Source organism: Suillus subalutaceus (assembly GCF_016647625.1).
Source record: "Suillus subalutaceus strain FC151 chromosome Unknown DFJ58scaffold_22, whole genome shotgun sequence".
In the NCBI taxonomy this organism is placed as follows: Eukaryota; Fungi; Basidiomycota; class Agaricomycetes; order Boletales; family Suillaceae; genus Suillus; species Suillus subalutaceus.
The window spans coordinates 336,139-358,864 of record NW_024540271.1 but is presented as its reverse complement, the minus strand read 5'-3'; the positions used below and the strand labels follow the sequence as shown (position 1 = coordinate 358,864).

The 22,726-nt window shown below is 48.9% G+C and overlaps 10 protein-coding genes across 10 annotated transcripts; 6 read left to right on the top strand and 4 right to left on the bottom strand.

The window, feature by feature from the left end:
- Positions 1-769: 769 nt before the first annotated feature.
- Positions 770-3,839, top strand: DFJ58DRAFT_773349 (ATP-dependent DNA helicase). Its single transcript, XM_041389318.1, has 15 exons — positions 770-1,007; positions 1,057-1,114; positions 1,169-1,212; positions 1,261-1,439; positions 1,488-1,572; positions 1,627-1,659; positions 1,707-1,852; positions 1,906-2,183; positions 2,237-2,498; positions 2,553-2,565; positions 2,617-2,808; positions 2,858-2,939; positions 2,998-3,032; positions 3,084-3,228; positions 3,282-3,839. The coding sequence occupies exons 1-15, from the start codon at positions 939-941 to the stop codon at positions 3,749-3,751; spliced, it is 2,091 nt and encodes a 696-aa protein (XP_041247046.1). The 5' UTR covers positions 770-938; the 3' UTR covers positions 3,752-3,839.
- A 24-nt stretch (positions 3,840-3,863) lies between these two features.
- DFJ58DRAFT_208272 (TFIID and SAGA subunit) lies at positions 3,864-6,789 on the top strand. The gene is made up of 8 exons (XM_041379249.1): positions 3,864-4,404; positions 4,457-4,535; positions 4,593-4,892; positions 4,942-5,434; positions 5,487-5,626; positions 5,680-6,026; positions 6,086-6,501; positions 6,553-6,789. The coding sequence occupies exons 1-8, from the start codon at positions 3,949-3,951 to the stop codon at positions 6,665-6,667; spliced, it is 2,346 nt and encodes a 781-aa protein (XP_041247045.1). The 5' UTR covers positions 3,864-3,948; the 3' UTR covers positions 6,668-6,789.
- Positions 6,790-7,742: 953 nt separating this feature from the next.
- On the top strand, positions 7,743-8,995 carry DFJ58DRAFT_773344 (uncharacterized protein). The gene is made up of 5 exons (XM_041389317.1): positions 7,743-7,923; positions 7,997-8,134; positions 8,192-8,238; positions 8,294-8,380; positions 8,431-8,995. Exons 1-5 carry the CDS (start codon positions 7,827-7,829, stop codon positions 8,656-8,658), a joined length of 597 nt encoding a protein of 198 aa, XP_041247044.1. The 5' UTR covers positions 7,743-7,826; the 3' UTR covers positions 8,659-8,995.
- Positions 8,957-11,091, bottom strand: DFJ58DRAFT_773342 (uncharacterized protein). The gene is made up of 5 exons (XM_041389316.1): positions 10,754-11,091; positions 10,661-10,695; positions 10,351-10,607; positions 10,249-10,300; positions 8,957-10,194 (listed from the first exon to the last, which is right to left on the bottom strand). Exons 1-5 carry the CDS (start codon positions 10,875-10,877, stop codon positions 9,208-9,210), a joined length of 1,455 nt encoding a protein of 484 aa, XP_041247043.1. The 5' UTR covers positions 10,878-11,091; the 3' UTR covers positions 8,957-9,207.
- A 1,389-nt stretch (positions 11,092-12,480) lies between these two features.
- On the top strand, positions 12,481-13,281 carry DFJ58DRAFT_715068 (60S ribosomal protein L13; the record flags this gene model as incomplete). Its single annotated transcript, XM_041384086.1, has 4 exons — positions 12,481-12,502; positions 12,563-12,906; positions 13,014-13,190; positions 13,249-13,281. The coding sequence occupies 4 exons, from the start codon at positions 12,481-12,483 to the stop codon at positions 13,279-13,281; spliced, it is 576 nt and encodes a 191-aa protein (XP_041247042.1).
- Positions 13,282-13,560: 279 nt separating this feature from the next.
- On the bottom strand, positions 13,561-15,348 carry DFJ58DRAFT_656138 (fatty acid desaturase-domain-containing protein; the record flags this gene model as incomplete). The annotated part of the gene is made up of 5 exons (XM_041381889.1): positions 13,561-13,926; positions 13,974-14,352; positions 14,411-14,432; positions 14,485-14,503; positions 14,560-15,348. The coding sequence occupies 5 exons, from the start codon at positions 15,346-15,348 to the stop codon at positions 13,561-13,563; spliced, it is 1,575 nt and encodes a 524-aa protein (XP_041247041.1).
- Positions 15,349-15,485: 137 nt separating this feature from the next.
- Positions 15,486-17,589, top strand: DFJ58DRAFT_773338 (Pal1 cell morphology protein-domain-containing protein). The gene is made up of 3 exons (XM_041389315.1): positions 15,486-15,930; positions 15,991-16,166; positions 16,217-17,589. The coding sequence occupies exons 1-3, from the start codon at positions 15,608-15,610 to the stop codon at positions 17,203-17,205; spliced, it is 1,488 nt and encodes a 495-aa protein (XP_041247040.1). The 5' UTR covers positions 15,486-15,607; the 3' UTR covers positions 17,206-17,589.
- A 37-nt stretch (positions 17,590-17,626) lies between these two features.
- Positions 17,627-19,531, bottom strand: DFJ58DRAFT_680685 (uncharacterized protein). The gene is made up of 2 exons (XM_041383202.1): positions 19,355-19,531; positions 17,627-19,297 (listed from the first exon to the last, which is right to left on the bottom strand). The coding sequence occupies exons 1-2, from the start codon at positions 19,472-19,474 to the stop codon at positions 17,723-17,725; spliced, it is 1,695 nt and encodes a 564-aa protein (XP_041247039.1). The 5' UTR covers positions 19,475-19,531; the 3' UTR covers positions 17,627-17,722.
- A 151-nt stretch (positions 19,532-19,682) lies between these two features.
- DFJ58DRAFT_868122 (uncharacterized protein) lies at positions 19,683-21,256 on the top strand (the record flags this gene model as incomplete). Its single annotated transcript, XM_041394225.1, has 3 exons — positions 19,683-19,910; positions 19,954-20,034; positions 20,087-21,256. The coding sequence occupies 3 exons, from the start codon at positions 19,683-19,685 to the stop codon at positions 21,125-21,127; spliced, it is 1,350 nt and encodes a 449-aa protein (XP_041247038.1). The 3' UTR covers positions 21,128-21,256.
- DFJ58DRAFT_868118 (Rad51-domain-containing protein) lies at positions 21,221-22,671 on the bottom strand (the record flags this gene model as incomplete). The annotated part of the gene is made up of 7 exons (XM_041394224.1): positions 21,221-21,516; positions 21,569-21,693; positions 21,745-21,874; positions 21,927-22,081; positions 22,131-22,228; positions 22,278-22,388; positions 22,446-22,671. The coding sequence occupies 7 exons, from the start codon at positions 22,669-22,671 to the stop codon at positions 21,387-21,389; spliced, it is 975 nt and encodes a 324-aa protein (XP_041247037.1). The 3' UTR covers positions 21,221-21,386.
- Between the last annotated feature and the right edge of the window lie 55 nt (positions 22,672-22,726).

Genomic DNA, 22,726 nt, shown 5'->3' with positions numbered 1-22,726 from the left:
GAACGTGTGATCGGTGAACTGAGTGACACATGGCCGATTTCAATGGTGTTCGATAGCTGAATACCTCTGAATACCCAGAGCTTGGCGATCCGAACTTGCAGAGCATTCGGCATCATTGAGGTCCTCCTGCCAATGACACGGATGTACGTATTGTACGTGTATCCTATCTGGAGAGCAAGCGCGTGCTGAAAATACTTGATGGTCGAAAGCACTTGATCACGATTTCTCCTAGATCACTCTTTGCTTGCCGCTGAGGTACTGTGGGGATGATGGGTTCTGTAGCCGCGAGCAGAGTCCAGGCCTCTGAGATGTCCACAGTTCGTCAAATATGGGATAGCGATAATTAACCTTTGAATGAGTCCTACGACAGCCCTTCTGCTTCGGAAATGAAACGAGAACTAGTGAGCTCCCTTAGATGATTAACACATCGGTAGCATTGACATTGACAGCAAAGCGCTCAGCCGCCAGCGCGAGTTCCAAAAATCAGAAGCTTCGATCAACCTAGAGAGAATACTCACACATAGGGACGGAATTGGTACAGGCGCTGCTGGAAGGCGCTTCCTATGAATTCCCGACGTCCTGATTTTCTTCTGCAGGTACATACAGAACATTGATATTATTTCTGGTCGTAGGGTGGAGCACCGAGACAACTTCACCGGGATCATTCCGATTGATAGTGGACACGATCGCGTCCTGAATGGCACTATGCACCAGTATGCACCGCGTGCTTCTTGATCACAGGAAAAGCTGTGGCAGAGTCAGGCGGGCTAATAGCAGTGCAAAGCGTGGAAAACAAGTGCTAGGTATGGCATTCACCAAATAACGCGTAAACAACTGTTCCATTGTCGTTCCTTGCCCGTTCCACGATACGGTCACAGTACTTGTAAAGGCTCACAGCCTTCGCCGGGCTAATATTTGCGCATAGGCACACTCGCATCATGGATGACGCGCACAGGGTATTGAAGAATATATGGGGCTTCCCCTCTTTTAGGTTGTCTCAAGCAGAGGCCAGCTCTCACGTCGCACGTGAAATTCAGACACTAATACTGTACATAGGTCATTAAGCGCCTGATCGTAGACGACGAGAATGCACTTGTTCTATATCCCACGGGAGGTGATGCCACCCCTTTTTTTCGAAGGCTAGTAGTTGTTAACACCTACCACTTAGGGGGTAAAAGTCTCACCTATCAGGTTCCAGCGCTATGCCTTCCGGTAACATAGTTACATTTCCTGAGCGTGACATCATTGACATTATTACAGGGGCTGACTCTAGTGATATCTCCTCTCATTGCTCTGATGAAGGATCAGGTCGATGCCCTAGTCGATCGTGGAGTGAAAGCTGCAAACCTGGACAGCACCTTGGGCGCAGAACGGTCAGCCTGGGTCAAAGAAGAGGTTATCTCAGGGCGTCTAAAACTGCTTTATGTGGCTCCTGAAAGGTTCGCATTCAAGCATGATTCATGCGTCACTCTGACCATCTCTTCTAGGCTGAATAATGAAGGATTCATTACGATGATGAGCCATGTCAAAATCTCACTACTAGCCATCGACGAGTCGCATTGTATCTCACAGGTGTGTTTGGTATAGATAACTTGCACGACATTGTCATTCATGAGCGGGTTGTAGTGGGGTGCAAGCTTTCGGCCCGAGTATCTAAAGGTAAGTGTTGCGTGCACCCGTTCTGGTTTGCACTCATGGGTGTGTAGATTGCGCGCTTTGCAGAGGAAATGGATGTAGAACGTGTCCTCTGCTTGACGGCAACTGCTACTCCAAATGTGGCAGAAGACATCTGTAAATCATTCTTCATTGATACCGAGAAAGGTGTGTTTCGCACCCCAGTGTACCGGCCAAAGTAAGTGCTCTCGCGTTGCCATTGTCCTCACTAATCATAGTTCTGAATGCTAGTCTGGCTTTGCAAGTTCAAGTCGCAAACACTCTAGATCAAAAACTTGATACTCTTATTCCTTTCTTGAAATCTCGAACTGGACCTGCAATCATATACGTGACCCTGCAGAGGCATGCACAAGAGGTTGCCGATCATCTTCGCCCTCATGGAATGGAACCAATGGTGTATCATGCCGGATTGGGCGGCGACGAGCGTGCACGTGTCCAACAGCAATTTATGGAATCAGATAAAGGTATAGTTTGTGCTACCATTGCTTTTGGTATGGGAATCGATAAGGGTGAGTTGTTCGTTCAAGTCAAATATCGGTGCCAGTGCGTTGACTGGTCCAAGCCAATATCCGTCAGGTGGTTCACCTGTTTATGCCGAAGACTCTGGAGAACTATAGTCAGGAAGTTGGTAGAGCAGGACGCGACGATTTACCGTCCACGTGCTTGATGTTCCTTTCTTCGCCAGATATCCCTGTTTTGGAAGGATTTTGTCGCGGTGATACGTGCAGTAAGAGGAGCATCCACTTATGGCTTCAGGAAGTAGCACTCAAAACACCTGATGGGGATGGCACGTTGAGCTTCAATCATTACCAACAATCCAGAGAGTAAGCAATCGAGTCTCTTCTGAACGGCAATCCCTCATCTTGTCGTGCTTGCAGGTATGATATTCGCGTACGAAATCATTTTGTTTGCCAATTTGCATTGTCACTCACTTTTTTGCAGCCTAACGTCCTAGGCTTATGTTATGCACAACTTGAGCTCGACTACAACTACATCCGTGCTGTGACGCCATTATACTCTCAGTATGATATATCGTCGCGCACAGCCGACGGCTGGCAGAAAGTAATTCGTGATAACTCCTCGGCGGCAAAGACAATTAAAATGTATTGGAGCCCCCGCGGTTTGGCTCATCAGGTATGCCTTGGTAAGTGCTGTGGTTCTTCCCCCTAACGAACTGTCACAGATCGATGTAGTCGTTGCGGCTCAGAAGTCAGGCCAGGATCGCGGAGATCTCGCGAGGAAAATAAGTGATTGGGAGCTTAGCGGTATGGGATCTTTTGCTGCAAACATTTCTTGGTGCTAACTTATATATTTGTTATCTAGGTTGGGCTAGTGTGAAGGCTTCACAAGTTAGAGCAGTAAGTATATTCGATCAATCCAGCAATTTGTCGACTGAAAGGTCGCTGCAGCGATATAAGATACTCAATCCTCTCCCGAAGGAAAAGGAAGAAATAGTCAATATCGCCGAGATGATGTACAGCCGTATGATTGATAAAGAGGAGGAAGCCATAGTCAAGCTCCGACGGGTGATTACTTTCGCTACCAATGACGAATGTGAGTCCACAACGATTTTTGACGTATATCGGTTGCCTATGTGCGGAGTATAGGTATGGCACAGGGTCTTGCTTCATATTTTGGGGATGATGCGGCCATTCCTACTGCCTTGTGCGGATCGTGCAGCTTTTGTCAAACGGGCGAGGGCATAACTTTCGAGTCAGGGACTGCCGCTCGGCCTGATCCCATTAAGATCAAGGCTATTTTGGACGCATGTCCCGAACGCGACGACCCTCGCCTCCTCGCGCGCATGGCATTCGGCGTTACCTCTCCCAGGTTGACAGCGGGAAAGTGGTCCACCAGTCACCCGCTGTTCGGAAGTATGGTAGAAGTTGATTTCAATGCTCTGGTAGAAGCGTTCGACAAAGAATGCGCAAAAACAGAATACGCGAAGGCTGACACTACCGTGACGCCAACAAACAATAAGCGCCCTGTGGCGCAGTCGGCTTCGAACGGATCCTACAGCCGCGGTGGATCGAGCGGAGGAAGAGGAGGCACTACCAAGAGAGCACGAAGAGGCTGAATATTCACGGGGTTGGACAGACAAACTAAATTACCGTTCTTTTTATTTGCTTTTTATTGTAAATTACAATCACAGTACTATATTCTGATTACGCAATCAAACACTGGTTTATTGAACATCAGGGACCGCGACGTCACAATATCATCAAGGACAATCATTTCTAATATCACAAACCGGACACTGAGCTGGCCACTGCTATGTCTGTTGCAACGCCTGCAGCCTCGTCTTCTGGAGGTGTTTCTCCAGTTAACGCCAGTGCGCCCGATATCACCCAGAACGTAAGCTCAATCGACCGTCTGGTACTGGAGTATCTTCGCTCTCGAGGACACAAGGATGCAGAAAGGGCTCTTAACGAATCGCTTGAAAGCGGGAGCGTAGATGAGTCTGGGAAGACTGTATCTGCTGAAGATCTCATCAAGACTCTTGCTGTTTACGCACAAAAGCCATCGCGCCCGGGGGACAATGTATTAAAGGAAAGCGCAAACGTTCTACAGGAACTTACAGCGATGGGCAATCCGCCGAGTATACAGAACTTGATTGCCAGCCTTGGGACTGTTGGTGCGGAAGAGATCCTGTCTGTTGATCCAACGGACAAGGAGGAGGGATTCCGAGAGCTCGAAGCGTGGGTTGAAGGTTCACTTGACATGTATAAGGTACTCCGAGAGCATTCATCTGCGATAGATGTAGGTTAATTTTGTCAAATAGCCCGAATTTCGACCTATCCTGTTTCCTATATTTTGCCATTTTCATCTGGATCTTGTCCAACGAGGATTCAAGGAAGCTGGTATGTCTGACAAGTCTTCTACTGCACACGTTCGACCGACATTTCTGCGTTTCCTAGCACTGCGCTTCTATGGGACGTATTCGCCGTCTTTAGCCCCGATGCATCATGCTACTCTACATCATCTATCGACTCTCCTGCTTCCCTCACATGTTCAGAATGATGACGATGCACAGCGCTTCAAGAATGAAAAATATGTCATCAGAATGAGTCGGTCAGGTTTCAGCTTGCTAGTGGGGTGGCTGACAGAAGGAGTTGGAGGTGAAGCCTCTGGCGCAGGGGATGGCTTCTCTGGCGAGAAAGGAAAAAGAGGCCGAGCAGCAATAATGCGAGTGGTGAACAACCATCTTCGCTTTGATGGTAAATTTCTTGGCCTCTCAAGCAATGTATGAGCTCAAACTTAGGCTAGTGACTTCCGCGAGTGCCACGGCAGTTTCGCCCAATGCATGGGAAGAATCGACTGGCCTGTTGTCGCAACTCATTCCACAAACAAGCGCTTCTGCCACTCCCAACCCTCACGCATTCAATGCCTCCAAAGGCGAACTAAAACTTGGCCCTGCCCCTATCTCTGAAGAGTTGCGCGCGGAGACTGAACGCGTCATCCGCGAACAATCTGTACTGGACCGCGATCCCAATGCTCAATATGATTTGCAATTCCTGAGGCCTCCAGCGATCCCGGGGGTTGTCTCACCCACTGAATCAGACATGCTTCCTTATCCCCAGTCGTTCAAAACGGTTGATGTTCAAAGAGAGGTCGAGAAAGTACGAGATGCAAGGAAACGCATACGACTTGAGCCCTCTGCACTAAGTTCTGTTGACATGAACTCGGTGCAAGGAGGCGCTGCCCGTGCGCGTGGCTTGCCTAGCATTTGCGCGTATACGCTACATGACGTCGGAGAAGGGTAAGTATCTGAAACAGATTCAGCGTGTTTCCTAACGAGATACTTTGAGCAGTGCGCCGTGTTGCACCTTCTCACCTGACTTGACTCTGATGGCGGCCGGCTTTTCTGAGAGCTACATTCGTCTATGGAGCTTGAAGAATGAAAAACTCAAGGGACTACGCAATGACTTCTCTCTGAGTTCAGTGAAGGATTGTGAGTCTCTTAGGTTGGATGAGTGACAACGGTGACGTTTATTCGAACGCTAGCTGGTTCATTGTCGAAAATACAGCAAAAAGAAGGAAATACGACCCGAAAGCTCGTCGGCCACAGCGGTCCTGTGTATTCTTTGTCTTTTGATCCATTGGGAGGATCAGCAGCGCCCCCAAGATACCTTCTTTCTGCTTCAGCAGATGCAACTACGCGGCTGTGGTCCCTTGACACGATGTCGAATGTCGTTGCTTTTCGTGGCCACCAAAACCCTGTATGGGACGTTCAGTGGAGTCCTATGGGCATCTATTTTGCAACAGCAAGCCGTGATCGAACCGCCAGGTTATGGTCAACAGACCGTACATCGTGTTTGAGAATCTATGCAGGGCACTTGAATGACGTGGACGTGAGTAACCTCGCAGAAGATAAGTTTTCTATAACTGATTTGATGTCTGCTGTTTCAAGTGTGTCCGGTTCCATCCTAATTCGCTATACCTCGCTACGGGATCAAGTGATTGGACTGGGCGACTTTGGGATGTTCAACGTGGTGCTTGCGTTCGCGTTTTCATCGGCCATCAGGGGAGTCTCTCGACGTTGGCTATTAGCCCAGATGGGCGATATCTTGCCAGCGCAGGCGAGGACCTCGCAATCAATCTTTGGGATCTCGGCTCTGGACGTCGTATTAAAAAAATGACTGGGCATACAGCCTCTGTATACTCTCTCTCATTTAGTGCCGAGTCATCCATGCTTGTTAGTGGAGGTGCGGACTGGACGGTACGCTGCTGGGACGTGAGGGGAGCTGGTGGGCCCGGTAAATCACGGGAGAGTGGCGTTGCTGAATCTACTATCACACGGACGATCGACGACGAAAACAATGAAACGTTTGTTCCATGCAACATAGCCCATACCATTGATATTGACATTACCATCAGATCTGACCTTCTCGCGACTTTCCCTACCAAACGGACCCCCATCACCAATGTGCACTTCACCCCCCGTAATTTATGCTTGGTGGCAGGTAATTTCCTCGCACCCGACTCACGATAATTGATTTTGTACCTTCGTGATTGTTCATGTTGATGTGGAGTAATTCGTATATTCACGTTAAATCCAACCCATGATAGTCTACTTCCTGCAGCCATCCGTGCCAGCACGGTTTAAAAATCACTCGGTCAGTTGTCCACTTCGTGTCCATGCTACTCGATCCAGGTCCCGATAGACTACAGCTGTTCATCCTCGATTTCCCATCCAACTGTTATCGCCACTTTCTTTTGATCCTTGTTGTAGCAAATGTACTCAAGGAATTGCTTGATAGTCTTGATGTCATTGGGAGATGTTTCTATATGCCTCCTCCACCTTGACCATATCTGCGCCATGGCCATTCCGACTTCCGGAAGTAGGGGGTTGTTGCGCCTTCTTCGTTCTTGCGTGAGCAGTCTTTGTCATCGTCCCCGATACTACCAGACGTGCCTTCAGTACTGGTCGATCCCTGACTACTTTCGATATAGTCTTCATCTTCCTTGTCGTGCTGTTGTAGCATAAGCAAACGAGACATTCCAGCTTCATTGTGACATTACCTTGTTGTTTGCCCTTTCGATCTCCAGGTCGTTCAATTGTATCATGTACTTCTGTGAAAGTTGCTCATCTTCATGAGCAAACTGAGAGGACAATGGTTCTTCGAATTCCTCGGAAGACTCTGCTGTCAGCGGACGGGGCACGCGTGTACGGCGGAGTGTCTTGGACGAATGCATTGATGAATACAAGCCAGTTCTGATCTTCATTGATACGCAAGTTCTCGTATATATATATATAGTGATTTGGTGGCTCAAAGGCTTCATCGCGTGCTTGGGCGCCTTTGAAAAGAAAAGACCAGCTTGAAAGTCATTCAAGGGGGATTATAAATACGGTGGATAAGGGAGGTGCATAGTGATCCTTGATCATGGAACGGAGGTCATGGTTGTGGTTGAGGTTGACTGGTTGATTTTGTCAATGGGAGAAAGAGCCCAAAGAATCTTTAAGTCATACTGCACCGATAATGAGTCACGTGAGTGTGCAGCAATAGCCCTTTCAGCCGAGGCTTCACCGTGACCCCACTGCACGCCAGACACACGCAACTACGAACCCTAACGGCCCTCATTCACAGAAGTTTGTCTAGCATCATTATGAGTTGAATTTGGTTTGATCCTGCAATCTGCAGATACACATAATGGATAATGATGCCGTGATGGAAGGTAGCAGCTCCTCCGTACAGGTAGCGCCGCGGCTACCTAGTACCGAGAGTGAATATACTTCCTCTTTGATGCGTACGTACAGTGATTCACCAAGCATTTGATTGTGCTCGAGTCTGATGTTTTTGACTTCTCCTTTGGTGAATAGCCAATGGCCTCCCGCCTGCCCGCGAGTTTCGAGATATCCAAGTCAAGGTGCATATTCGTCGGCCTGAAAAGGACTCCTGGGCATATCTTGGTCGTGCTTTAGTGTCACAGGAAGTCGTAGGCCAGTCCTCTCGTGTCGGTGAGCATCGTTTCATTCGCAGGATTACGTTCGATCTCTAATCATATCCCCATACAGTTGTACGCTCGTTGACATCTAGCAAGGTGCTGGTCGCATTCGGAGAGGTAGCAATGACTCGGACTTCACTTTACTATCATAAAACTAAGTAACTTGATGCAGGTATCCGAGCTCCAGGCCGAAAAACGTGGCAACTTCGTCGTCGTTGGCTGCGTGGAGGGTTCTCGGGTTATCTCGTGGTCTTTGAACGTGATTGGCTGTCCTTGATCGTGTCATACCAAGCTCATACCGAATTTCAGGCCGTGAACAATACCGAAACGCTTCGCCTGCTTGCAAGCATTGAACTTGCATGCTATCGTTGCAGGCTCGCCGTGGTTGATCCACGAACCCATACCAAGTCTCGTCGGCGCATTGAGCGTGTCATTAAAGAAGATAGGCGCAGGAGACATAGGCGTCGTAAGGACCAGGATGCAATGATTGACGCATTCCAACAACACCATCTCGTCGATGATGTACCAGAATCATGAACACAGTGCACTTCTTGACAATGGATTAGACAGAGTAACGGCGTGTTAACGACCATACACTGCGCAACCTTGAAGGTGCGCAGTAACATGCACATTGTACTCTAAACACTACCCCCTGACAACTTCTTATTCTGGTGGCCTGACTTTGAGCATGTACTATTTAGACAAAACTGATGTGTTTGTTTACCGCATATGTTGGCGACTTGACATTAATATTCATCCCATCAAACACCTCTCTTAATTAAGATATGCACAATATGTTGGTCTGTCCTCACTGATGTTTCCAGCACAAGTTGCGTACAGGTATCAAATCTTCCTCTCGTATTGCATGGCCTTCGGTGACGACGTCCCAAGGAAAATATGTTACGAATGTGAAGGGAGCGGATGCCGAGCTTAGTGCTGAGCATAAATAAGCAGTCCAAATAATGATTGTAATGAAGCGCCTGAAAAGCAATAGAAATCGAAGACAAGGCGCCTCACGAAAGAAAACTGTCCGCAACATGTCGAAGGAGACAAGAGAGTGTACACTGTGACAACATAAATTGTGCATCATGAATGAGGTGGCAAAGAAGAGTGTGACGAAGTAGCTGAGACAAATGCACTACTGGCATATGCTAGATCGCTCGGACCCGAGTAATCAGAGTGTGATGACATCGGTCTCGGCACGGACTCAGGCTGTGTGGCAAGGGGTCGCCGATACTCTGAATACTGCGGCGGAAGTTCTACTACGCCATTATCATCTGGCACAACATCCTCCACATCAGTATGCAAGATGAACCGAGTGGAAGGTTTGTATGCTGTTTGGCCAGCCATTGCAGCTTTTCGTCTGCCAGCAGATGACTTAGATGAACCTCCAACATCTCCGTACCCAGCGAGGGTGTCTGACCTAGATATTTGGCGTGAATGCATTGTCTGACTAAATGGTATGTGAGGGTCGCTGAGCGAATTGCCAGTGGACGAATTGGTTAGGTGTGATTGGGTCACAGGGTGAATGGGTGGAGCAAGGTGGCTGACAGAGTCTGCCTGGTATGGGAATGGGTAAATTGGTGGGACATGACCATATTGGCTCCCTTCGTGATCGAGATCCGTAGATGGGAGTCGACGTGAATGGCGTTTCGAAGATGATAAGACGTACGGAGAGCGAGACGCTCTTCGTTTGCGCAACAGGAACATGCCGAGTGAGACCAACGCGGCGAGGGCCACCACGCAGCCAATCACTGCACTGGCGATAGTAGCAGTATCACTGCTTGATGAATTACTTTGGCTAGACGTTGGGGAAACACCAGCTGACGTGGATGTTGAGGTGGACGCGGTGGATGAAGGCACAGATGCAGTTGACGATGGTGAGTTGGAGCTGAGGCACGTGGCATTATTCGAAAGTGCCACCGTCTCGAGGTCAGAGCTACCACCTTGCCCACCCTGAGAATCTGTCATCACAAATACCAGGGTCGTCCCTGCGCTAACATCCGCAACCCAAGTATAACTGGGGCCAGTCGGAGGGTAAAGTATGAGAGACTCTCCACCAGGAATAAGTGCCTGTGAAAAAAATAAGTACGTCAATCATCATGGTAGAGTCGGCGGTGATCTTACCGTAATAGTAATGGGTTGGACAGCATTGTCATAGCCATCAAAGATATACCCACTACGGAAATGGTAGGTCAAAGTCACACAAGGCAGGCTGATCAAACTTACTTGCATTGCTGGAGTGATGTTGGCAAATCAAACGTGAAATTCACGGATGGACCTGTAGTGTTGCAGTTGTTCTTGGCAACAGGATTACCGACCTTTAAGATGGGTGACGTTCCACCTGAGCCAAATCCAGTGGCGTCAGACATAGTGAGTAGAAACTGTGTTTCATTCCAAAATGGTAATTGTGATATTGTATATGAGCCTTTGCCATTGCTGAAGGCTGATGCTGGTACAGATATATTCTGCGGTACCTCGAAAACCTAGAAGGCGTAAGATTAACGCGTGGTTGATACGCATGATAGCGCCGACGAACGGGGGTTAGGAGGATTTCGAATGGTGCTTGACCACCTGATGATCGTGATGAAGTTCAGCAGGTATATATAAAATATACTAGATGCTTGCTTACCGGTCCATGAAACAGAGAGATCGTCGCATTGACTTGGAGTCCCGACCGTCACGCTGAATGCGCGCACTGCTGAGAAAAAAGAAACTACGCATGTAAACGAGCGAAGGTGGGGTGAGTTCCGCATGCCCAAAAAATGAAGAAAAGGTTAAAGCAAGACACGGACGCAGTCCCGGCCAAGGAATATCTTGAAACACTGACGGAATTTGTGCAGAGGGGAGTAAAGCGAAGAATATTGGGCCTACATAGTGCCGACCTCATGTCAATTAGTCGCTTATGTCAGCCTAGGTAGTAAGTTCTAGTTTCCGAGGACGGCGCAACCATGAGAAAAAACTGACATGACCATACTGCAGACTAGCTCGTTGTCTTGGTAGGTTTGATTAGAATCACATATCATCACATATCTTACAAGCGCTTGAGAATACTATATATATAGCACAGTGAATTCTGTATCTCAAAATCATTTATCGTGTCAGGAGAGGAAATGGGCGGTGCTGATGGCATGCATATATTTCACAATGGACACCGTATAAGTGACTGGACTGCTTGAATGCAAAGCAGCGATGTGCTACTTCAGTATGATATTCAGCTATCATCCTGCACGGGCATTTAGATGGTAACTTCTGATTTGTGATCTCCAAATTGCTTATATGATGGCGCGTTCCTGTGGCTGTGAGGTTCATCATGTTATGGGTGACCTTGAGCGGTGTTGAAAACTGGGAGACATCGATAAACGACGCGCATCACGAGATGTCTCCTGCATGCAGGCAGTGCTTGAGCATGGAAGCAGGGAAATTGATTCGGAGGGAGAACAAGTAAGCACAGCTCAATGTCCCCTCTGCACCGCCTGCCGAACGGTTGGTGATACGACCAAGAAATATTTTGGGAAACCGTGACCGTAGCCGATTACAGCGTATTGATCATGTGCGATATATCCGATTAAATTCCTGATAAGACTGTAGCAAGCAAAAGGTGCACTGCCTACAACAGTCAAGCCAGAACCACAACGTAGTGGCGCAGTTTTCGAGGAGTTTCTTGTACTCAGTGCGATTTCATAGGCCTGGACCCGAACCATGTACCCAAAGCTTGAGTTTATCACGGTCGATGCATCAGGGGTGGCTAATGATTAATGATGCCTGAGAAATCAAATGACACAGATAAAGGTATTCAAACAGTACCTCCAAAATTGAACAGTCGCTTCTGATAGCTGATCGTTGAAATTTTTCTTTTCAACTGCCTTCTCTGTGAGAAGTAAGGCTAAAGAAATTCCTTTCGTTGTGCCGCATTGTACGATAGAGAACCTGCTGTGAGGGAATGAGGAGGCGGATATCACCACAGATCTCACGGAAGTTCAATGCGGCAGCCGTCACGCATCAACGCGTCAACGTGCCAACAACGACAGACGGAGTCCACGTGAGGATTAACTTCTAAAATCAATCGCCGCACCAACCCACGGCAATCGCCGAAGTCCAAATCTTGTGCTAAGGTGGTAAGCTGCTCGCCGTCCTCAGCGTCAAGAAAGCCCGTCCTCAAGGTGAGTATGCTCGTCCATTGCATGTTCTGCTATGCGTGGGCCTGCCTTTGCTGCATATGATCTATCGGAGAAAATGATGCAGACAGGCAGGTGGAAAAGCTGGATTCGACCATATGCTGTCAGATGTACTACTCTACATGCATCCACATCACAAAATCAATGTGCTGACATTATGATTTTTGATGTAGACTAAGCCATGGGTTTCGCGCATAACAACGGTCCGTACCTCACCGAAAATGTTCTTTCGACGCGTTCGATCTGACATTATGTTTGCACAGTACTTCACTCCAACCATTTCCGCAAAGACTGGCAGCGCCGGGTACGCACCTGGTTCGATCAACCCGGTCGCAAACTCCGCAGACGCACTGCTCGCAAGACCAAGGCTACCGCCCTTGGTGTCCGCCCACTCACTCTCCTCCGCCCTGCCGTTCGTGCCCAGACCGTCCGCTACAACCGTAAGGTCCGCGAGGGCCGCGGTTTCACCCTTGCTGAGCTGAAGGAAGTTGGTATCAACCGTAAAGAAGCACTTGGTGTTGGTATCGTCGTTGACCACAGGAGAAGGAACTTGAGCGAGGAGGGGAAGAAACTGAATGTTGAGCGGTTGAAGGCTTACAAGGCCAAAGTTGATCGTTTTCCCTCGGAATGCCAAGAAGCCCAAGAAGGGTGACTCGACTGTGTGTGGTGGCTCGCTCTTGCAATGCTGGATTGATGTTGATTTTTGCATCACAGGGTGCCGATCTCGAAGCTGAGACCACACACACACACCTTCCTCTTCCTGCACCTTACGCTCATGAAGCACCCCGTAAAATCACAGACAATGAACGGTCGTTCGAGGCTTTCAAGACCCTCCGCGTTGTACGAGCTGATGCTCGGTATGCGGGTGTACGCAAAATCCGGGCCGCCAAGGTTTGTTGTTCACTAGCTGCCATGAATTTAGTTACTCAACGAATTTTAATCTTTGCAGAAGGAGGAAGAGGAAGCAAACAAGAAGAAGTAGTTTTGTCTTCTTTACATCTTACTATACTACATCATGCTTTCCGGTTACCCCCTTGTATGCTCCTAAAAGCCGGGTGCGACAAGTCGTACCTAGGGTATCACATGCGTTACGTATGCTCATGGACACGACTGTTTTGCACTGCATCGAAATCGCCAGCAACTTCAATGTTTCGAGCACACATTCTACCTATATTGTTATGAAGTATCAGAATGTAAAGATGCCACAGGTATCTGATTACGATTGGATCTAGTAATGTCTCTGTCGAAGAGTCCCATGCGCTTATCGCACCTTCTTCTCCATCGCCTCCCGAATCTCGCGATCGGCGACCATACCCACAATCTTTGCTTGATCCGCCACACCTTTGAGCACGTCCAGCACTTCTCCATTTCCGCTAATAAATCCGAATTCGGCATACACAAGGTCTTGTTCCTTGGCAAATTCCTTTACCAGGACGCTGGCCTCGCGCAAGTTGTGTCGTGGGAGACGCGGGAAGAGGTGATGAGTCACCTGGAGATGCAATCCGCCATGCATGAATGAAAGGTGAGGGGGACATATGACGTCTGTTGTAGTTCGAAGCTGGCGGTGCGGGAACGATTCCACCGGCCCCAAATCCTCCGTAGACATGGAGAAATGTGATAAAACAATCTGTGCCCAAATTAATGAACGGGAAGTACGCCGAGATAGTCACGTACCTGGACATGGAGAGGACTTGTGACGACGTGCGAGACCATAAGATATGTGATGGCTCTGCTCCACGATCCACATCCCTTCAGGACTGCTCCAAACCAGCACCAAAAGAAGAGTACGCCGATGATTTCGAGCCACCAGGACCACCGGCCACCCTTTGCTCTTCGATGATCGAAGGCTTTGCGCCACAAGAATGTATATGCATTGGCATATAGATTGAAGCGGCCTAAACCAAGTAATATGTAGAAGAGCTTATGTTGAAATGAGATTAAGAAAGCGGAAACTCGATTGAAGACCATGGTTCGCTTGTAATACGACGACCATAAGGAGTCAAAAAACGCCGTTGAGACTGCGAGGAATGGTAGATGCTCGATATCAGGATCACTATCAAGGTTTGTTTTTTCAGATGTATGTGCAGCCACATAACAGCCATCGAACTTACTGCGAAGGGTGATTCGTGACCACTAGGCAAATATCAGTAGTTAGACCATGATATGTTGAAAATCGAAGCCTCACAATGATGCACGTTATGATTCTTGAAGATAAGACAGGTGTTGAGCGAGTGAACGTGGGAGAAGCAAGTGAACTTACGTCAACCCACCAACCGACACTCAAACCACCGATGAAATCAGCTAATAAAATGGCAATGAGGCGATCTTTGGTCCAATCATGAGTGACACCCATGTGTCCTAAATCGTGGACGGTGAATACGAGCTGGTGCCATAGAAGGCCGAGGCACACAGCACTTGTAATGAGCCAGTCATGGGAGTAAGCTACTGCGGATGACGCAGCGAGGAGAAGATAGCGCGCAACCTCTGGGCCATAACCAGTGATATAACGCGTGTTATAAAGACCGGCGTCGATGATACGATTATGCAACGTCTTGTACGCAGCAGAATGCCGAGCTTGGTCTTTCAAGGAAAGCGTTGTTGGAGGGGGAACCAAATGAGATAGAGTGGGACCTGAAGTCTCAAGGAGGCAAGAGTTACGCTCGACCAGGAGAATCTCGGAGGAGAGATTCGAAGGTGGTAGTGGAGTGGCTTCGTTATGCCATGCGGTTTTTCCATCACAAGTCAATTTCCGGACCCAACCAGTCATGATCGGGGGTACAAGAGGTTCCCAAATACCACTCGAGGTTTCCACTGTGCCAATGACATAAGACTTTAATTTTGCAAGAGTCTGGTCACAGTGATACGCGTCTATCTCGTCAGTGGCGTCGCGTCCTACGAAATGAAGAATTGCGAGGGAGCCACCTGGATGCGTGTTTAACCATGCTTGGGGAATACGCAGCAATTGGTTGTTGTAGACGACTAGCGTTTCGCCTGCAAGAATGCGGACTGCGACCTCCTCTCTGGTCCATTCCTTTTTTGTTGCACCCATAGCAGCAGGTTGCTGCAAGGTGACGGAAGAGCTGCTTTCAAATTTTGTCCGTAAGTGACTGAAAGTGGATAACACACTACACCGAACAAAGTTGGTATAAATAAGGCGAACATAGCCTTGGGTGACAGCATCGTTCCCGTCGACGTCCACGATCGCCCACATTCGTTATCACGGACGACGAGCAGCATTATCATTCAATATTCTTCTTTGAAGTAAATAACGCTTAGCCCGAGCGTATCAACAGGTGAACACGGACGACATGGCAAGTTCATATTTGTTGAGTACTTCCAATAATCCAGCCAGCAAGTATATACCATCAAGAGGACCAACCCAACCACCCAAACATAGAACCCGCCACAGATCTCATTCAGACCCCTTCTCAGACCCAGTTTACCCGTCAAAGCCTGTTCCCCGCCTTCCTCCGGAACCCCCGCCTAAATATCCCCAATACAACAGGATGGCCCCATCTCCAGCCAAATCTCTCCCACATCGCGATAATACAATCGTAGAGGCTGTTAGGGACACTGTTCAAGTCAGAGGTGCAGATCAGTCTTCACGCACAAGAATGGGAAGAAGTCAAACGTATGTCCTTGATAAGTCTCACCCGTTTTTCTCACTGATGCCAATATTTCCCTTTATCAGTGCCCAGGGAAATGCTCCACCACGTCCCACATATACGGGTCGTCGTTCGTTATCCCAGGACTCAGTCCTTCACACAGCAAATGCTCTTGATAAGGCTAAGGGCAAGGCACGAGGCAAGAAAGGCTCCATGCACGCAGACGTCATAGACAGGCTTGATTTTACTGGCGTCGGTCCCAGTGCGTTCTTATTCGGCTCCTTAAATTACTCTTTATTCATTTATTTCCAGTGTTCCATCATGATGGTCCATTTGACGCTTGTGCTCCGTCTCGTAACCGCCATCGAACTAAGGCGCCCATGCTTGCCTGGAGCAGCGCAGGGGCAGACGTGGCGCTATCCAATGAATCCCCCTACCCCTCACCTGACGCTTACAAGGGTGCTTTTTCCCCCACCTACCAGGTCCCAAAGAAGAAAGTCGATGCTATCGCAGAAGCCTGGGGTATCCACGAGCCAGAACCGTACGAAGAATTTTTTGCAGGCGGGGGCACTGGCAGACGTGATGATACTCCGTCTAATTCAATTTACGCCGGGAGGGAGGGTCACGGGTCACGGAGCGGCACGCCGCGACACTCCCTGGGTAAGCGCTCCAAGGACGGGCGTGAGCTTCGTGACGTCTATAGAGAGTACCTCGACGACGACATGAAACAAATGCAAGCTCGCGACCGGGAGCGTGGCGGTGAGAGAGAAGGAAGACGCACTAAACGCGCTGGTATCCCGCCCCCGCAGCCTATTCTTGTGCCAGAAGCCCAGGGTACCGATTATGACAGTGCACCGGGGTCCCCGTCACTGCCAGGAGTACCCAAACGCACCAAATCATTGATGCAGCGCATTCGCAAAATGCGTGACTCCCCAAACGTACCCGTGGTTTTTGATGAGAGTGTCGAGCCTCCTTCTCCCAATCTGGATACCTACCACCAGCCATCACGCCCCACACATCGATCACAAAATTCGTTCCTTGGGCGCTTCTCCAACGGTCCCAACGGCCCCGGTCGTCCAAACACTTCACCTCCAGATGAAACATATGTGTACGTCGATGATCCTCGTAGGGACAAACGACTACCTGCCACTCCTTATGCTCCAGCGACAACTCGCACACCATCCGCCGAAGACAGACGCGCATACTTCGACGGCGCGCCCAGTTCTCCGCCATTGGGCGGCCTTGGGCGAAAAACTAGTTTATTGAAGAAGGTGAAGGACGTGGTCAGGGGCCCCAAATGAGCCTAGTCCTCGATTCCTGGATGTACTCGAGTATAATTCCTGATTTGTTCGCTAGCCCCCATACGCATGTCTTGTTGAGGCTACCCCTCTAGTCGTTTTTTTTTTGCAGTTTTACAGCCATGATCGCTGCTCTGTTTCTTTTCTCTCGTCCAAAGCTTGGACGAGATATTCCTAGCAATCAGTTTTGTGTGTTTACGCTTCTGACCCCATGCTTGTATCCATTACGGTGTTTGTAAAAATCTACATATACTCGCGAGACCGTTTATCTACTCTGCATTTTCTACCATACTTCCTGTTGTAAGAGTATGCAGTGGCAGTCAATACCCTGAGGCAATTTTGTCAAGCGCTTTTCGAAGGCGCATCTATACATGTTCTGATCAATTCTGCAGGATCGTTGGTTCTCAAATGTGTTCACAGTAGTCTTCTATGGAAAAGTATAGATTAAAGATCACACAGTACGAACCCCTTGATCACAGCTACAGTATGAACAGCTCGTCTATAATTTTAGATATCTTCTTTATGATCTGATGTTGATACCCGCCTGCCTCGAAGCTAATTTGACTTCCGGTATTCCAACTTCCTCCCGATGGAATATCCCAGCGGCAAGAGCAGCTTCCACGCCCGTCTCAATAAACACGCTCACAAAATGTTCCTTGGTCCCTGCCCCACTGCTCGCAACAACAGGAATAGTCACTGCGCGCTTCACAAGCCCGATCAAGTCGTGGTCAAAGCCGAGGCCTGTTCCATCGCGATCGATGCTATTTAAAAGAATCTCGCCAGCGCCAAGGATCTGTGCACCTTGTGCAAGTTGCACAACTGACACAGGGCGAGTCTCACGACCACCTGACACGGTACATTGGTACCACCAAGCTTTGCCCCGCTCATTTTCGGGACCGTCTGGACGACCATGCACAAGCTCGTCCTTGTAGGGGCCATCATATGTGGCGGGATCGACGTATACTCTTTTGGGGTCTATGGACACGACGACGGCTTGAGACCCATATACCTTCGAAATAGTTTCGATGGCGCTGCTGCCGTCCAATCTACCGCCCGCTGCGCGAACTTTCTCAACAGCGTAGACTGCTTCAGAACCGATGCTGACCTTGTCAGCGCCGACTCGGAAATATGCACCAGCGACCTCGACAGCAGAGCGTTTCGTGCCATCAGGGTCGACTGTATCTTTGATACCCCCTCCGATGGTAAGCGGTACGAATACACGCTCTGCTGCAGCCCGCACAACCGCGAGCATTGGCTGATCCCGGAGGGGGGAGTGACGGAAGGAAGTGATATTAAGGAGACACAGCTCATCGGCGCCTGACTCGAAGTAGCGGGATGCTAGTGCGACAGGCTTTCCAAGGTTGCGGACGGCGCCGGCAGTTTTGACAGCAGTAGTGCTTGATAGTGGCGTTGATGTGAGAGACTTCTCGCGGACGTCATACTGATCTCCCTTAGTCACGATAAGATCGCCTTCATCGTTCGCACGAACATCCATGCAAGCGATGATGCGTCTAGTGAAGCTGTGTTTCGGTTTAGGAGGGCGTGGAATCCGAGGTGATGGTTCGGCTGGTATGCGACCTGCCAAAGACTGCTTTATCCAAGCGTCGATAACAGTGAGTCCAGCAACACTGGATTTTTCGGGATGGAATTGAGCACCAAATACATTGCCTTTTCGAACGCTGGATATAAATACTTCCTGCCCGTATTGGGTAGTTGAGTGCGCCCATATTGCAGCCTCAGGATTGCCTTCTGGGTCATATTTGGCATGATACGAGTGGACGAAATAATAGTGATCTGAAGAAGAAACACCTTCTGAGGATAGGGTGTCGGGGTCTATGGGTTCAGCGGTATTCCAGCCCATGTGAGGAACTGGTTTAGTGGTATCATCGAATCGTTCCATTTGACAGGGTATGAGACCTAGACCAAGCGTCGATGGGGATTCTACAGATGATGCAAAGAGGACCTGCATCCCAATACATATGCCGAAGTACGGTTTGCCAGATTGAATGTAGTCATAGAGGGGTTCAAGTAGACCACGCTCTGTCAAACACTCGATCGCAGTGTGGAAAGCACCCTGCCCTGGAAATACGAGGATCTGCATGGAGATGAATCAAGGTCAGATTGGCATAGTGACTCGGAGGTAGTGACATACAGATGCTTTGTGGAAGTCGTCTGGACTGGATATCCACGAGAAATCATAACCAAGTTTCTTGATTGAATTAGCCAGGCTCTGGACGTTACCTGCACCATGGTCAAGGAGAAAGAGTGCCATGGTTTACAAGCTTAAGCTTGACACGATCATGAAATGTGACTCGCGAGTTGCCATATCGGGATGATCAAAATTTGCAGTTATGTAGTCGAATCTCAAACAAGCGCCCGATATTGTAAATATAGGACTTCCGACTCACTACTCATCAATACACCTTATAAGAGAGTGTATTCAGACTGTCATGGATCATCCTTACTTCCAATCCTTCATAATGACCCCCCCACTTGCCATCCCCTCAAATTCCCCAAGAGCCGTAGCTGCTTCTATCTCTCCTTCATCTCCGCAGACACTCCATGACAGGCTGCGCAAGCGAGACTCGATCACAGCCATTAGACAGCCCAAAGTTCTTCACCCAGTCGACAACGAAGACCTGAAGCTGTTGATCCTAGAGAACATCAGTCAGGATGCAGTCCGCGCTTTTCAAGCACATGGCTTTCATGTCGACCACTACAAAAAAGCTCTTTCTGAAGATGAGCTTATAGACTAAAATTCCCCAGTACCATGCCATAGGCATACGCAGTAAGACCAAGATTACAGAACGAGTCATCAAAGCTGCACAAAAGGTACATCCATCTATCTCCCCAATAAAGGCCATCTCTAAGCCGCCTTCTCCAGCTTCTTGTGATTGGCTGTTTTTGTATTGGAACGAATCAGGTTGATCTAGTTACCGCCGGCAAGGCCGGGATTCCCGTCTTCAACTCTCCATTCTCAAACTCACGCTCCGTTGCCGAGCTTGTCGTCTCCGAGATGATCGCGCTTTCGCGGCAGCTCGTTGAGCGCTCGCATGAAATGCGCCAGGGAATCTGGAACAAGCAGTCGAAAGGCTGTTGGGAGGTTCGAGGCAAAACGTTGGGCATCATTGGCTACGGGCACATTGGATCACAACTCTCGGTACTTGCAGAAGCCCTTGGCATGCGTGTCATCTTCTACGACGTCATCAACATTATGCCTCTTGGTTCGGCTCGACAAGTTAACAATCTTCCTACGCTATTGGCGGAAGCTGATTTTGTCACGCTCCACGTTCCAGAGCTCCCTGAGACAATCAATATGATTGGACCACAGGAGCTTGCGCAGATGAAAATAGGGTCCTACCTTATCAATAACGCTCGCGGGCGTGTTGTCGATATCCCAGCCCTGATCGAAGCCCTCCAGTCGAACCATCTCGCTGGTGCAGCCATAGACGTATACCCACAAGAGCCGGGGTCTAACGGGGCACCATTCGATGATCAGGTTAACGCATGGTCAAGCACTCTGCGCAGCTTGTCAAACGTTATACTCACGCCTCATATCGGCGGATCAACAGAAGAAGCGCAACGCATGATTGGGGAGGAAGTGTCTCTTGCTCTCTCTCGGTACCTGAACTACGGCTCCACCCTTGGGGCAGTTAATTTCCCCGAAGTCGACCTCCGCGCGATCACCGCAGAGCAGGGCAACCATGTCCGTGTTTGCTATGTTCACAGCAATCAGCCCGGCGTGTTGAAGCAGGTCAACGAGGTCCTCTCGCCATACAACGTCGAGAAGCAGTACTCAGACTCGAAGGGTGACGTCGCATATCTGCTGGCAGATATTGCAGACGTCAGCCCCCAAGACGTGAACAAGCTACGGGAGATGATCAATCACACAAACGCGAACATCCTCACTCGCTTGTTGGCTTGATGGTGGGAATGTATACATTTGTAGATCCGAAGCTCCATTCATTCATTGACAAAAACGGACGGTTCCACCCACAGTATAGTTTATAGGACCCACTCAACTGGTATTCTATCTATCGAATAGAAATGTATCTTACGTATTTCCAAGGCGGAAGAAAAACCACTCACACACCAAAATGTCTTTTTAGAATCAATTACAGAGCTTCCCTGATGATAGAAAACTGAATGCTACAAGAATACGAATTGCATGAGGGTATTGATATTCAAGTCTCTTCTTCGGGGTCGCCGATCCCGCTGGACAAGATTGCAAAGTGAGTCTCCATCTCAGGAAGGCAGGGCGAATCATATATTTTGCAAGTTCGAGTGTTTCCGCGAGCCTTCTTGAGTTGTAGCCTAATAAGACAGTTCGCTTAGTGCACCAACTGATCATAACATGAATGCATACCTAGTTGTGGAAGCATGTGCCATGATATTTCCTCCGATGGGTTTCTTCTCATTGCCTGCGTATGGTCCTGCTGATGCATCCGGATTGGACATAACCTGGTTTGTGACAACGACAGCTATACCGAACTGTTTCGCGAAATGAATATGGAGATGTATACAGACTACTTCTCCTCCTACCTCATCTGCAAGCCGTTGGAGAGTTCTCAAAAATTTACCGAGATGATTCTGACGCGCCGATAATTCACCGCGTCCACTGAAGTCAGTGCGATAGAGCGCGGTGCATGAATCGACGATGAGAAGGCAGAATCTAATAAGATTGTGAGGAACACCATCAAAATGCGCATATAGTCAGTTCGTACCTTGATTCTGCCATTAGCGCACTGGCGCTAGTGAGAAGGGAGTTCTGATGATCAGCATTATATGCTCTCGCATATGCAACATTGTCCAGAACTTCCTCCCCACTCAGCCCGTAGCGTTCTGCGACTGCAAGTAGACGAGCAGGGCGGAAGGTGCCCTTCAGTGTCGATGTAGAGGCATTTGCCCTCGCCACCGCCCATGCTCACAGGCAGTTGACATGTTACTGCCAATGTGTGACACAGTTGTGATTTTCCGGTCCTGAATTCTCCAAAGAGCTCAGTGATGGCACCGGTCTCAATACCCCCTGTAAAGAATCAGAAAACAATCATGCTTTCCGAATGCTGAATTGTCACCTCCGAGTAAAGCATCGAGCTGCTTTGAGCCCGTCGTAATGTGAACGAGTTCAGAACGCCGTGCGTGAACTTCAGTGGCGCTCTGAAAGCCAAGGGGGACAATTTTCTGAGCTGGATGATGTGACTCATCAGACAACGATGGCATGATGTCAGGATCTCGGCACTCACCTTCTGCCAAGATCTTGTCTGCCTTCGCGTCTGAGATGCCTTTGATTGCTATCAGATTCTTTTTAGGCGTAAATGCGACGGCCTCGACAGTGTTGAGTCCTGCATCGGAGAGCTTCTTGATGTCATTGGCGTGAATTCCGGCTTCCTCCAGTTTGCCGACCATGAGGGGGCCAGACATAGAGAGGCCACCCTCCTGCGCTTCTTCATTTTGAGATGACTGAGACATGATTACTTTCTGCTAGAAAACAAACACTATATAGTGGGAAAGAGTGGGGAGTCCG

Coding starts and splice junctions, on each gene's coding strand:
- DFJ58DRAFT_773349 (XM_041389318.1), top strand. CDS start 939: ATGGATGACGCGCACAGGGTATTGAAGAATATATGGGGCTTCCCCTCT. Junction 1,213..1,260: donor TTCCAGCGCTATGCCTTCCG/GTAACATAGTTA, acceptor ACATTATTACAG/GGGCTGACTCTAGTGATATC. Junction 3,033..3,083: donor AGGCTTCACAAGTTAGAGCA/GTAAGTATATTC, acceptor AGGTCGCTGCAG/CGATATAAGATACTCAATCC.
- DFJ58DRAFT_208272 (XM_041379249.1), top strand. CDS start 3,949: ATGTCTGTTGCAACGCCTGCAGCCTCGTCTTCTGGAGGTGTTTCTCCA. Junction 6,027..6,085: donor GGCACTTGAATGACGTGGAC/GTGAGTAACCTC, acceptor TGCTGTTTCAAG/TGTGTCCGGTTCCATCCTAA. Junction 6,502..6,552: donor GACGACGAAAACAATGAAAC/GTTTGTTCCATG, acceptor CATTACCATCAG/ATCTGACCTTCTCGCGACTT.
- DFJ58DRAFT_773344 (XM_041389317.1), top strand. CDS start 7,827: ATGGATAATGATGCCGTGATGGAAGGTAGCAGCTCCTCCGTACAGGTA. Junction 8,239..8,293: donor TGCTGGTCGCATTCGGAGAG/GTAGCAATGACT, acceptor AACTTGATGCAG/GTATCCGAGCTCCAGGCCGA. Junction 8,381..8,430: donor TTATCTCGTGGTCTTTGAAC/GTGATTGGCTGT, acceptor ACCGAATTTCAG/GCCGTGAACAATACCGAAAC.
- DFJ58DRAFT_773342 (XM_041389316.1), bottom strand. CDS start 10,877: ATGCGGAACTCACCCCACCTTCGCTCGTTTACATGCGTAGTTTCTTTT. Junction 10,696..10,753: donor TCTCTCTGTTTCATGGACCG/GTAAGCAAGCAT, acceptor CACGATCATCAG/GTGGTCAAGCACCATTCGAA. Junction 10,608..10,660: donor TCGAAATCCTCCTAACCCCC/GTTCGTCGGCGC, acceptor TACGCCTTCTAG/GTTTTCGAGGTACCGCAGAA.
- DFJ58DRAFT_773338 (XM_041389315.1), top strand. CDS start 15,608: ATGGCAAGTTCATATTTGTTGAGTACTTCCAATAATCCAGCCAGCAAG. Junction 15,931..15,990: donor AGAATGGGAAGAAGTCAAAC/GTATGTCCTTGA, acceptor TCCCTTTATCAG/TGCCCAGGGAAATGCTCCAC. Junction 16,167..16,216: donor TTTTACTGGCGTCGGTCCCA/GTGCGTTCTTAT, acceptor ATTTATTTCCAG/TGTTCCATCATGATGGTCCA.
- DFJ58DRAFT_680685 (XM_041383202.1), bottom strand. CDS start 19,474: ATGGCACTCTTTCTCCTTGACCATGGTGCAGGTAACGTCCAGAGCCTG. Junction 19,298..19,354: donor ACGACTTCCACAAAGCATCT/GTATGTCACTAC, acceptor ATCTCCATGCAG/ATCCTCGTATTTCCAGGGCA.